General features: G+C 42.0%; 1 protein-coding gene across 1 annotated transcript; it reads left to right on the top strand.

The window, feature by feature from the left end:
* The first annotated feature begins 10,913 nt into the window (after nt 1-10,913).
* Nucleotides 10,914-13,728, top strand: cldn15a (claudin 15a). The gene is made up of 5 exons (XM_060924362.1): nt 10,914-11,130; nt 11,835-11,999; nt 12,111-12,192; nt 13,439-13,546; nt 13,638-13,728. The coding sequence occupies exons 1-5, from the start codon at nt 10,914-10,916 to the stop codon at nt 13,726-13,728; spliced, it is 663 nt and encodes a 220-aa protein (XP_060780345.1).

The following is a 13,728-nucleotide window of genomic DNA, read 5'->3' as shown; positions in this document are numbered from 1 at the left end:
AAATATCCCCACAGCATGATGTGCTGCTGCCACCAAGCTTCGCTGTAGGAATGGTGTTCTCAGGGTGTTGGGTTTGTGCCACACATGGCATTTCCCATGATGGCCAAAAAGATCAATTTTAGTCTCATCTAACCAGAGAATCATCTTCCATATGTTTTGGGAGTCTGCCACATGCTGTTGAGCAAACTCCAAACGTGATTTCTTAAGCAATGTTTTTTTTTTTTTTCTGGCCACTCTTCCAGAAAGCCCGCTCTGTGGAGTGTTCAGCTTAAAGATACTCCCGTCTCCGCTGTGGATCTTTGCAGCTCCTTCAGTGTTATCTTTGGTGTCTGTTGCATCTCTGATTAATGCCCTCCTTGCCCGGTCTGAGAGTTTTAGTGGGTGGCCTTCTCTTGTCAGGTTTGTAGTGGTGCCATATTCTTTTCATTTTGCTATAATGGATTTAATGGTGTTCTCTGGGATATTCAAAGTTTGGGATATTTTTTTATAACCCAATCCTGATCTATACTTCTCCACAACTTTGTCTCTGACCTGTTTGGAGGCTCCTTGGTTTTCATGTTGCTTGCTTAGTAGTGTTGCAGAGTCAGGGTCCTTCCAGAACAGGTTGATTCATACAGACATCATGTGACACTTTGATTGCACACAGGTGGATCTTAATCAGATAGTTATGTGACTGATGAAGTGAATTGGTCGGACCAGCTCTTATTTAGGGGTTTCATACGAAAGGGGGTGAATACTTATGCACACTCCAGATTTCTGTTTTTTCATCTTAATTATTGTTTGTGTCACAATAAAACAACAATGTGCACCTTTAAAGTGGTAGGCATGTTGTGTAAACCAAATGGTGCTAACCCCCCAAAAATCCATTTTAATTCCAGCTTGTAATGCAACAAAACAGGACAAACACCAAGGGGGAGGAATACTTTTGCAAGACACTGTATGGGGTTTTCTGCCACATTTTACTGTAATGTTGTGTGTGTTTTTTAATCTGAGTCTGTGTGCATATGATTTTCATGCTAATCAATAGTGCCCAGTTTCAATGAGGCACTGAAGAAGGGAGCTAATGTTATCTATCCAATTAAAGAGTGTGTGAGTTCAAGGATAATAGCGGAGCTCCATACCTAAGAAAAAAATGGTAAACCCATCGAGTCGATTTTTTGTGGTTTGTCTGTGTCCGTGTACCACCACTCATACACACCGCCTAGTGGTCAGTGTTAGTAATTATCAGTCATACACACCGCCGAGTGGCCAGTGTTAGTAATTACCAGTCATACACACCGCCTAGTGGCCAGTGTTAGTAATTACCAGTCATACACACCGCCTAGTGGCCAGTGTTAGTAATTACCAGTCATACACACCGCCTAGTGGCCAGTGTTAGTAATTATCAGTCATACACACCGCCGAGTGGCCAGTGTTAGTAATTATCAGTCATACACACCGCCTAGTGGCCAGTGTTAGTAATTACCAGTCATACACACCGCCTAGTGGACAGTGTTAGTAATTACCAATCATACACACCGCCTAGTGGCCAGTGTTAGTAATTACCAGTCATACACACCGCCGAGTGGCCAGTGTTAGTAATTATCAGTCATGCACACCGCCGAGTGGCCAGTGTTAGTAATTATCAGTCATACACACCGCCTAGTGGCCAGTGTTAGTAATTACCAGTCATACACACCGCCTAGTGGCCAGTGTTAGTAATTACCAGTCATACACACCGCCGAGTGGCCAGTGTTAGTAATTACCAGTCATACACACCGCCTAGTGGCCAGTGTTAGTAATTACCAGTCATACACACCGCCTAGGGCGGCACGGTGGTGTAGTGGTTAGCGCTGTCGCCTCACAGCAAGAAGGTCCGGGTTCGAGCCCCGTGGCCGGCGAGGGCCTTTCTGTGTGGAGTTTGCATGTTCTCCCCGTGTCCGCGTGGGTTTCCTCCGGGTGCTCCGGTTTCCCCCACAGTCCAAAGACATGCAGGTTAGGTTAACTGGTGACTCTAAATTGACCGTAGGTGTGAATGTGAGTGTGAATGGTTGTCTGTGTCTGTGTGTCAGCCCTGTGATGACCTGGCGACTTGTCCAGGGTGTACCCCGCCTTTCGCCCGTAGTCAGCTGGGATAGGCTCCAGCTTGCCTGCGACCCTGTAGAAGGATAAAGCGGCTAGAGATAATGTGATGTGTGTGTGATGTGACACACCGCCGAGTGGCCAGTGTTAGTAATTACCAGTCATACACACCGCCTAGTGGACAGTGTTAGTAATTACCAGTCATACACACCGCCTAGTGGCCAGTGTTAGTAATTACCAGTCATACACACCGCCTAGTGGCCAGTGTTAGTAATTACCAGTCATACACACCGCCTAGTGGCCAGTGTTAGTAATTACCAGTCATACACACTGCCTAGTGGCCAGTGTTAGTAATTACCAGTCATACACACCGCCTAGTGGACAGTGTTAGTAATTACCAGTCATACACACCGCCTAGGGCGGCACGGTGGTGTAGTGGTTAGCGCTGTCGCCTCACAGCAAGAAGGTCCGGGTTCGAGCCCCGTGGCCGGCGAGGGCCTTTCTGTGTGGAGTTTGCATGTTCTCCCCGTGTCCGCGTGGGTTTCCTCCGGGTGCTCCGGTTTCCCCCACAGTCCAAAGACATGCAGGTTAGGTTAACTGGTGACTCTAAATTGACCGTAGGTGTGAATGTGAGTGTGAATGGTTGTCTGTGTCTGTGTGTCAGCCCTGTGATGACCTGGCGACTTGTCCAGGGTGTACCCCGCCTTTCGCCCGTAGTCAGCTGGGATAGGCTCCAGCTTGCCTGCGACCCTGTAGAAGGATAAAGCGGCTAGAGATGAGATGAGATGAGACACACCGCCTAGTGGCCAGTGTTAGTAATTATCAGTCATACACACCGCCGAGTGGCCAGTGTTAGTAATTATCAGTCATACACACCGCCTAGTGGCCAGTGTTAGTAATTACCAGTCATACACACCGCCTAGTGGCCAGTGTTAGTAATTACCAGTCATACACACCGCCGAGTGGCCAGTGTTAGTAATTATCAGTCATACACACCGCCGAGTGGCCAGTGTTAGTAATTACCAGTCATACACACCGCCTAGTGGCCAGTGTTAGTAATTACCAGTCATACACACCGCCTAGTGGCCAGTACTAGCCAGTAAAGAAATAAAACAAAAGAGACTGGCTATGATATAAGAAAATTCTACAACCCAGAAACAGATGGGAGCTCCGCTTTTAGGCAGTGCCTAAATCTATATATTATACCCTTCTGTAGCTACACGATGCGATGCCAGCTTATGGTTTTACAGCTGTAACGTTGACCTTTTGAAAATGGATTTGTTTTTAAAGCAGTGTCAAGTTTATTTGTACAGCGCTTTTAACAATAAACATTGTCGCAAAGCAGCTTTACAGAATTTGAATGACTTAAAACATGAGCTAATTTTATCCCTAATCTATCCCCAATGAGCAAGCCTGTGGTGACTGTGGCAAGGAAAAACTCCCTCAGACGACATGAGGAAGAAACCTCGAGAGGAACCAGACTCTAAAGGGAACCCATCCTCATTTGGGCGACAACAGACAACATGACTGTAACATTAACAGTTTTAACATGAAGTCAGTTTTGTTGATGTTATAACTCTTCATTGATGGAAACTTGAGTGCAAAACTGTTCATGACAACTGCAGTCCTCAGCCATAAAAACATTACTGTAAGTGTCCAGAGCGTCCTCCAGGTGTGACTTTCAACTGTCCGTATGGGGCTGTCCTCCACAGGAGTGATGCGATGAGACTCCAACCAGACACAGAGCACCAGGATGGATCAGGCAGGTCCGAGGAGCAGAAGAGGTCAGCATCTCGATCCCAGGACCGACATGTAACTTAGAGGGACAGATTTTTTTTTTTGGAGGAGGGGGGAGAAAACACAGATTGCTAGGTATGCCCAATGTCACCTGAATAAGTAGGAACAGTATACATATTGCACTGAGTCCAAGCAGGGACTTCGGCAACTAACTTTGACAGCATAACTAAAAAGGGAGAGCCAGAAGGTAACACAGGCATGAGGGAGCCCTGGGACATAAAGCAGCAGCCACTACACCATCAACAAACTCAAGTGAGCAAGCGAGTGGGGACTGACAGCATCCATACATCCCAGTTTACCAAAACACTCTGTCTGAGGACCCTCCAGATCTACACCTTTACCTCATAAACACCATTAACAAAAGGCTTGACTAAACAGATATGTTTTCAGCCGAGACTTAAACACTGAGACTGTGTCTGATTCCCGAACACTACTTGGAAGGCTGTTCCATAACTGTGGGGCTTTGTAAGAAAAGGCTCTGCCCCCTGATGTAGCCTTCACTATACGAGGTAACAGCAGATAGCCTGCACCTTTTGATCTAAGTAGGCGTGGTGGGTCATAAAGGACCAGAAGTTCGCCAGGTACTGTGGTATGAGACCATTCAGTGCTTTAAAGGTCAATAGTAGTATTTTATAATCAATATGAAATTTGATTGGGAGCCAATGTAGTGTGGATAAGACAGGGGTGATGTCATATTTTCTAGTTCTAGTAAGGACTCTTGCTGCTGCATTTTGAACTAACTGGAGCTTGTTTATGCACTTATTGGAACATCCAGACAGTAAGGCATTACAATAATCCAACCTGGAGGTAACGAAAGCATGAACTAGTTTTTCTGCATCATGTAGTGACATTAAATTTCTTATCTTAGCAATATTTCTGAGATGAAAGAAAGCTATCCAGGTAATGCAAGAATGTGAGTTTCAAATGAAAGACTGAGGTCAATAATCACTCCGAGGTCTTTTACTGCTGCACATGAAGAAACAGAAAGGCCATCCAGAGTTACTGTGTAATCAGAAAACTTTCTTCTAGCTGCATGTGGTTCTAGTACAAGTACTTCTGTCTTGTCAGAGTTAAACAGAAGGAAGTTAATAAGCATCCAGTGTCTAATGTCCTTTACACATTCCTCAATTCTATTAAGCTGGTGTCTCTCATCAGGTTTTGCAGAAACGTACAACTGTGTGTCATTAGCATAATAGTGGAAACTAATACAATGTTTACGAATAACATCACCCAGAGGTAACATATATAAAGAAAAAAGCAGTGGACCCAAGACCGAACCTTGTGGAACACCAAACTTTACCTCAGTATGTCTAGAAATATCACCATTTACATCAACATACTGATAGCGATCAGTTAAATAAGACCTGAGCCAGGAGAGGGCTGTTCCCTTAACTCCCACAACATTTTCTAGTCTATCCAGAAGAATGGAATGATCAATGGTATCAAATGCTGCACTAAGGTCAAGCAACACAAGCAGCGAGACACAGCCCTGATGAGATGCCAACAGTAGGTCGTTTACTACTTTAACCAGAGCTGTCTCTGTGCTATGATGAGGTCTAAATCCTGACTGATACATTTCATGGATGTTATTCCTATGTAAATATGAGCATAACTGCTGTGCCACAGCTTTTTCAAGGATCTTGGAGATAAAGGGGAGGCTTGATATTGGCCGATAATTGGACAGCTGACAGGGATCGAGGTCAGGTTTTTTAATCAGGGGTTTGATAACTGCTAGTTTAAAGGATTTGGGTACATAGCCAATCGTAAGAGAAGAATTTATTATTTTTAGAACCGGTTCAATTACTTCAGGTTTTATCTGTTTGAATAGACGTGTAGGTAAGGGATCTAGTACACAAGTTGAGGCTTTTGATGCTGAGATTAATGAAAGTAATTCAGTTTCTCTAAGGGGAGTAAAACATTCTAATTTTTTATCTGATAGTTATATTGTTAATTACAGGGTCACTTACATTGTCTGACCTTAAATTAGTAGTTTGAATTTTTTGTCGGATATTCTCAATTTTGTCATTAAAAAATTCATGAAGTCGTTGCTACTAGATACTACAGGTGTGCATGTGTCTATAGTGGGCTTATTCCTGGCTAATTTTGCTACAGTATTAAATAGAAATCTATGATTATTTTTGTTATCTTCTATTAGGGAGGAGAGATATGTTGATCTAGCAGCACTAAGAGCTTTTCTGTACTTCAGGAAGCTCTCCTTCCATGCTAATTTGAACACTACCAATTTTGTTTGACGCCATTTACGTTCCAATTTTCGAGTGGTCTGTTTTAAAGTGCGATCAGATGCAGTGTGTGAGCTGCAGTGTGATCACACTTCACCAGTCTATGACTAGCTCTAACATCAAGCACAGCTGATGCTATTCTGCCTTGAAAAGTTCAGTCAAAACATTAGTTGGGCCTTGAAAGAAACAAATTGTTTATTGAGTTTGGACACACAACCTTGTCTCATGGTTAACAATCCTGTGAACGGTGCTGTGGGCTGTTCTCATGGTGTTGATCATCTCACCTTTCCATCACTTGGATCCGAGATCATTTTGGCATGTCACTGGTTTTTACAACAGGATAGATTGTGGCTGCCATCAGTAATGCTCTTTATACTCCGCATTGTTGTTAAAAATTAACTGATGTCAAAGTGAATGATGACTAGTTACCTGGAAAGCAAGTTTCTTTCAAGAGACTGAATGTTGACACTAAGAACAATAAAATCGACATTTATTCAGACTCGTTTATATCAACACAATTATCCCATTATGGATTTTAAATCTGAAAAATTTTCATTGATCAATGTTTCATTGACATTGTTCTCTTATAAGGCACTCTGTGTGTACCTATTGCTTCACATCCTTCAGCTGTGATGTGACGCACTTAGACAGGCTGGATTTGGTTAAAATTTATTCAGATACATCATTTAGGTCACAGGGGTTCAGTGAAAACATCACCCCTTGTGAAGTCAGCGTTTACAACATTTCCCCTTCTGTTTTCTTTTAATAATTAAATCCCTTCTCATTATTTTTTACTTTATGGAATGGTAACCCAGACAACCTTCCTGTTTGATATGTCTAAGGAAACACTACACAAGTCAGTGTATCTAACATTTTATGGAATATCTACAGTGTGAAAAAAAAACCCATTGCGCACAAACAGCAATAAAAGCCAAACCCTTGTAAATATGAATGCCATAAACTTGACCTTTACAACGCAACAAAGTTAATCCCACATCAATACCAGCCAAGACGGCACAAATGCTGTTCTTGGGCCAGGTTATTTTCAAAGGATGTTAGCTTAGCACTACAAGTGGGATGTCGAAACACTGATCCTAGGTCAGTGATTGTTTAGGTGTGTTTGGCCATGTTAAGTGATGATAAAGAAATCTACTGCCACAATCTCATGCACGTTGTTCTCGCTCATCAGAGTTGTGCAGTACTTAATTAGCCTGAGATGATGGCATGATAGTCTTAAAGAAAATCTGTTATGAAAAGAAAATGAAAAGCCTGTAGCCAGGTTCTCAGTGATTACTGAAAAACTCAGAGGTGATTAAGTTTAACTTTAAGTGTGTCATTTTGATTAAATATCAACTTTTAATTGATTTGACTTTTTTATTTCCATGTTATACAAGTGTAGCAAAAGTAATGAAAGATCCTGTACATCCTGGACAATGTAATACTTGCCACAGTTGCCCATATTACACCTACGCTAATCATTATAGCCAAGAACCAGAATTGTCTCCAAATATCCATTGAAATTTTTGCCTGAGTCAACTACAATCGCAATCCCCCAGTGTTCAGCAAACCCTTCTGTTTTTTTTTTTTAACTTCCAATGCAACAGAAGGACAACAGTCACAGCGATGTTTGAGAAGATTCATGGCTGAATCACAGAAGCCATGCAAAGTGTTAGTGGTGCAAATGGAAAAATAACATCTGTCCAAAGTGCAAATATCTGGTGGAATATTGAATTTAAAAGCTAATTGAACAAAGAAGGAATCAATCATTGACAACCTTGAGGCAAAAGGAAACTGGGTGTGCCCTGACTGGTGCTTTGTGATTTATAAAAGATTTGTTCATTTAAACTTACTTTTCAGCCAATAATTCACCAGCACAAAATACGCAATGTATATTTCTACATGTTAAATTAGAACAATATTGTAATTAAATAAATAAATAAATAATGCTTTCCATGACACTTTCCAGATGTTGCAGGTTAATGTTTTCATTCCCAGTATTTCTATTATTAGATAATAAATAAAATATTCCCAACCCCTCATTGTTTTCCTTCATTATAACTGTGGTGCTGAACAGGCTCCATTACTCAGTTTACACATTAATAGTTTTCCCATATTGATATGTAGTAAGCTGGCTTATGCAACATACAGTACTATGGTAATGAAATGAAAACATTGAGAAAATTATTCTAAAATGGCAGAGATACCAAAAATAATGGCAAAATTAGCCATGACAACTGTGTGATTTGAATGTCTCTATATCAAGAGTGTCAAACTCAGGTGTTTCAGTAAATCAAGCTGAAGAAGTACAACACTTGTTGGTTTTAATAAGATGTGTCGAATGAGAGGAATGACACACTATAAGGCCAAAAGTATGCCGACATCTGACCATCAGATTTAGTCCGACTTTGCTGTTATATATAAGAACCTCCACTCTTCTGTGAAGGCTTTCCACTAGATTTGGGAGTGTGGCTGTGGGGATTTGTGCTCATTAGTAACATCAGGTACTGAGGTCTCGTGAGGAGGCCCGGAGCTCAGTCAGGGTTCTAGTTCATCCTGGGTGAGGAGAACAGTGGTATTCAGTGCAGTTGAGGTCAGGGCTTTGTGTGGGCTGTTCAAGTTCCACTAAAGGGAAATCTTAAAGCTAAAGCATAAAAAGGCATTCTAGACAATTGTGTGCTTCCATCTTTAAGGCAACATATGGCTGTGATGGTCACATGTCCACATACCTTTGGCCATATAATGTAGATTCTACAGTACTGTAGCTCTTTGATGACTCTGTCTTACTGCAAACTCAAATCCAAAGCCACCCAAAATGTACCCATTAGCTTTAAAAGTGAGAAAGGAAAGAAGAAGCTTTAACCACAATGTTGTCCATTTAACTTGTACACCTGCTAATGTCTAACCCCTGTACAATGACGGTTCTTGGCAGGACGTGAATCCTCACAGCAAGCATTAAAATTATTGTTAGTAACATAACAACTGGCAAAGCAGTTCAAAATTTCTTCTCTGATGTAAACTGAGAAAAGAATTTCAAATATTCAAATATTTGCTGTGATTTCGTTATTGGAGACTTGAATTTCAGGTTAGCTAGCTCCTGCACATTCCACATGTCTATCAGTTGTCTTACGTCACATATTGGATTATTGTAGAACAGTTACAGGTTTGACAAAATCGCTTTTTTTTTTGTCATTGATACTGTTTTTTTTGTGCTGTGAATTAATGATCATACTGAACATAAATGTAAAGCATAGTGGCAGCTTGGCAGTGATTAAAGCTCTGAATTATCATCAGAAGGTTGTGAGTGGGGGCGGCATGGTGGTGTAGTGGTTAGCGCTGTCGCCTCACAGCAAGAAGGTCCTGGGTTCGAGCCCCGGGGCCAGCGAGGGCCTTTCTGTGCGGAGTTTGCATGTTCTCCCCGTGTCCGCGTGGGTTTCCTCCGGGTGCTCTGGTTTCCCCCACAGTCCAAAGACATGCAGGTTAGGTTAACTGGTGACTCTAAATTGACCATAGGTGTGAATGTGAGTGTGAATGGTTGTCTGTGTCTATGTGTCAGCCCTGTGATGACCTGGCGACTTGTCCAGGGTGTACCCCGCCTTTCGCCCATAGTCAGCTGGGATAGGCTCCAGCTTGCCTGCGACCCTGTAGAAGGATAAAGCGGCTAGAGATAATGAGATGAGATGAGGTTGTGAGTGGGGGTGGCACGGTGGTGTAGTGGTTAGCACTGTCGCCTCACAGCAAGAAGGTCCTGGGTTCAAGCCCAGTGGCCGGCGAGGGCCTTTCTGTGCGGAGTTTGCATGTTCTCCCTGCATCTGCGTGGGTTTCCTCTGGGTGCTCCGGTTTCCCCCAAAGACATGCAGGTTAGGTTAACTGGTGACTCTAAATTGACCATAGGTGTGAATGTGAGTACGAATGGTTGTCTGTGTTTATGTGTCAGCCCTGTGATGACCTGGCGACTTGTCCAGGGTGTACCCTGCCTCTCGCCCATAGTCAGCTAGGATAGGCTCCAGCTTGCCCACACAGGATAAGTGGTTATGGATAGATGGACTTTGACAATAAATTAATTTAAATGTAGCCTAATGTTAAATGTGTCACTTTGGTAAAACTGATAATGACTTGTAACATTTCTTACACCTTTCCATACACACTGGGGGAGGTCCTAAACTGTAGTATTCCTTGTAGCAGGGTGGTACACCTTTGATATCTTAGAATTACATAGATATGTGTGTCGTGAAATTAAACATTTACTTGAAAAACTAATTACAGACCATTGAAGTATCTCAGATGATATTTAAAGCTACACTGTTTTCATGTCTCCAGGTGAAAGATCTCATAAGGTGCAAAAACAATGTCTACCATGAAAGTGCCAGAGAAAGGCGTAGTTTTTTTTCTTCTTCTTTTTTTTTCCAGAGAGTGTAGGCTAGCTGATGCCCCTGAAAAACAGCCTTGAGTTTCCCAGGCAATCACTGTTAAAAACCACCAAGCCATCAAGGACACTAGGCGGGACGTTGGACTTTGGTGCAGTTCTCTTGATAACCAGCTGTTGAGTTTCTGGGTGTAAACTGAAGGAGAAGAGTACGAGAGAGAGAGAGAGAGAGAGAGGAGGGCAAAACATTCTCATAAATCATTGATCTGCTTGCTTTATACTCAGCATCTTTGTACTTTTCTCACAGGTGTGCTGTCGCTCCTCTTTGATTCATCGGTTTCTGGACATACTCATACTGACACAGTGAAAAGTGAAATATAAGGGTCCAGGATTGTGGAGTAGCGTATTTAATTGCACCTACTGCCCCATTTGGAGCACTCAGAAAACAACCAATGGAGCCGATTGTTGAAGTAGTGGCCCTGTTACTGGGGTTTATGGGCTGGATTATGGTGGGGGTCGCTTTACCAAACCGCTACTGGAAAACCTCCACCGTGGAAGGGAATGTCATCACCACCTCCACTCTGTATGAGAACCTGTGGATGTCGTGTGCTACTGATTCAACTGGAGTGCACAACTGCCGCGACTTCCCTTCACTGCTTGCACTCTCCAGTAAGCTCTCTTGCTCTCTCTCTCTCACTCTGTATATATATATATATATATATATATATATATATATATATATATATATATATATATATATATATATATATACTAAAATAATTCTAAAACTTATTATAAGAGTGATATTGTAGACTAAGTTTTACTATCATTATGTGCCTTATATGTAAATTGGAATATGCAGCCCATACTTGCCATTCCATAAATAATTGTTGAACTAAAAGTTAATTAACTGCATGACAGAAAATGAAATCATGAAATGTGATGTGCATTAGGCACGCTTCTTTAGTGTAGAACATCAGAAATTATTGCACAAATTAGTATATGTGCGTTTGTCTTTTTTTTTTTCAAAACTGTTTCTATATTTAATTATATTTCAGGTCTACAGGAAATATTTTATATTGCTTTCAATTCCAAACTTTTCAGATCCTGCAATCCTGAACATGGTCTTATAATTGTACATTCATAAATGACTTAACTTGTACAAAAGATTGTGAAGGTTAGGGTTAGGGTTTGTAGCTTGTCTTGCAACTTAATATAGTTGAATTTAATCCAACTTGCTTGTTCAAATTCCTATATGTTTTCATAAAATTAGTTTATCTGACAATTCATGAGACCAGGTTTATTTGATAGTTCTCTTATATCCAAAATGTTGAATAGCCCATTTAAAAAGACATATGTATTTGTCCATGCAGGTTATCTTCAGGCATCCAGGGCTCTTATGATTACTTCTGTGGTTTTCGGCACATTCGGCGTGGTCCTCACACTCATAGGCATGCAGTGCTGCAAAGCAGCTGAGGGTAATCCGGTTCTCAAAGGCAAGCTTACTGGAACTGGAGGTGTCTTCTTCTTCTTACAGGGTAAAAATCATACTTAAAGAGATTACATGGCAAGGGAAAGGAATGTGGTAAATATCATGTACTTAACTCAAGATAATGTTGCTGTACTATTTGTTTATCTTTTTACCAAAGGCTTGTGCACAATGATAGCCGTGTCCTGGTATGCGTTCAACATCACTGAGGAGTTCTTCGATCCATTTTACCCAGGCACAAAGTGAGTTATGGTTTCTGTAGTGAGGAGATGCTGCCATCTGGAGTCTCTCTCTCTCTCTCTCTCTCTCTCTCTCTCTCACACACACACACACACACACACACACACACAAAAAAAAAAAAAAAAAAGAGTAGAGGTCCAAAAGACCACACTAAAAAGGTGGGGTTTTTTAAAATTTAAATCTATTAACTTAAAAAATTTTAAATAAAGACAGGAAATGCTCGATATTTATTCCATATTCTTCAATATTCACGATTCTGCTCTATTTCTAAGTCTCTATTAACATGCAAGTAAATTTGTGGTACTGAACATGTTAGCTCCTTTGTACACATGTTCAGATTACACTCTGATAGATTTGATCTGACATGGATTGTCAAGTTTTACACAAACGTGTGGACCCCATACCAGCTTGAGTCCAAAAAGTTATTAAAGCAGAAGAGGAACATAAACACAGAGAAATTCTGAAATTCATCTCATCTCATTATCTCTAGCTGCTTTATCCTGTTCTACAGGGTCGCAGGCAAGCTGGAGCCTATCCCAGCTGACTACGGGCGAAAGGCGGGGTACGCCCTGGACAAGTCGCCAGATCATCACAGGGCTGACACACAGACACAGACAACCATTCACGCGGAGAACATGCAAACTCCACACAGAAAGGCCCTCGCCAGCCACGGGGCTCGAACCCGGACCTTCTTGCTGTGAGGCAACAGCGCTAACCACTACACCACCATGCCACCCGAAATTCATCTCCATTATCTAATATTATATTTTTCACTCAAGTTGTTGCTGATTAAATCACATTTGAAAATAATGCAAAATCGGCGGCACGGTGGTCTAGTGGTTAGCACTGTCGCCTCACAGAAAGAAGGTCCAGGTTCAAGCCCCGTGGCCGGCGAGAGCCTTTCTGTGCGGAGTTTGCATGTTCTCCCCATGTCCGTGTGGGTTTCCTCCGGGTGCTCCGGTTTCCCCCACAGTCCAAAGACATGCAGGTTAGATTAACTGGTGACTCTAAATTGAGCGTAGGTGTGAATGTGAGTGTGAATGGTTGTCTGTGTCTATGTGTCAGCCCTGTGATGACCTGGTGACTTGTCCAGGGTGTACCCCGCCTTTCGCCCGTAGTCAGCTGGGATAGGCTCCAGCTTGCCTGTGACCCTGTAGAACAGGATAAAGCAGCTAGAGATAATGAGATGAGATGAGTTACATCCAGGTTGTTGATGATGTTTTACTGTTATGTGTTTTTGGACTGAAGGTATGAGTTAGGAGAGGGATTGTACATTGGATGGTGCTCTGGGATTCTTTCCATCTGTGCTGGATTCTGTCTAGTGTTTTCCTGCAAAACTACCACAGATGAGAAGCCGTGAGTCTCTCTCTCTCTCTCTCTCTCTCTCTCTCTCTCATTCAAATAGACATATTTTTGCACATTCTCATTCTTATATTTCTTTTTTCAGTGCATATGCATATCAGCGAACCATATACTCTGCAGGAGCAGCATCAAGGAGAGACGCTCAGAGCACTTATGACAAGAATGCATATGTGTGA

This window comes from Neoarius graeffei, chromosome 1 (genome assembly GCF_027579695.1).
Source record: "Neoarius graeffei isolate fNeoGra1 chromosome 1, fNeoGra1.pri, whole genome shotgun sequence".
In the NCBI taxonomy this organism is placed as follows: domain Eukaryota; kingdom Metazoa; phylum Chordata; class Actinopteri; order Siluriformes; family Ariidae; genus Neoarius; species Neoarius graeffei.
The sequence above is the reverse complement of the archived record's forward strand: the minus strand, read 5'-3'. Positions and strand labels throughout refer to the sequence as shown.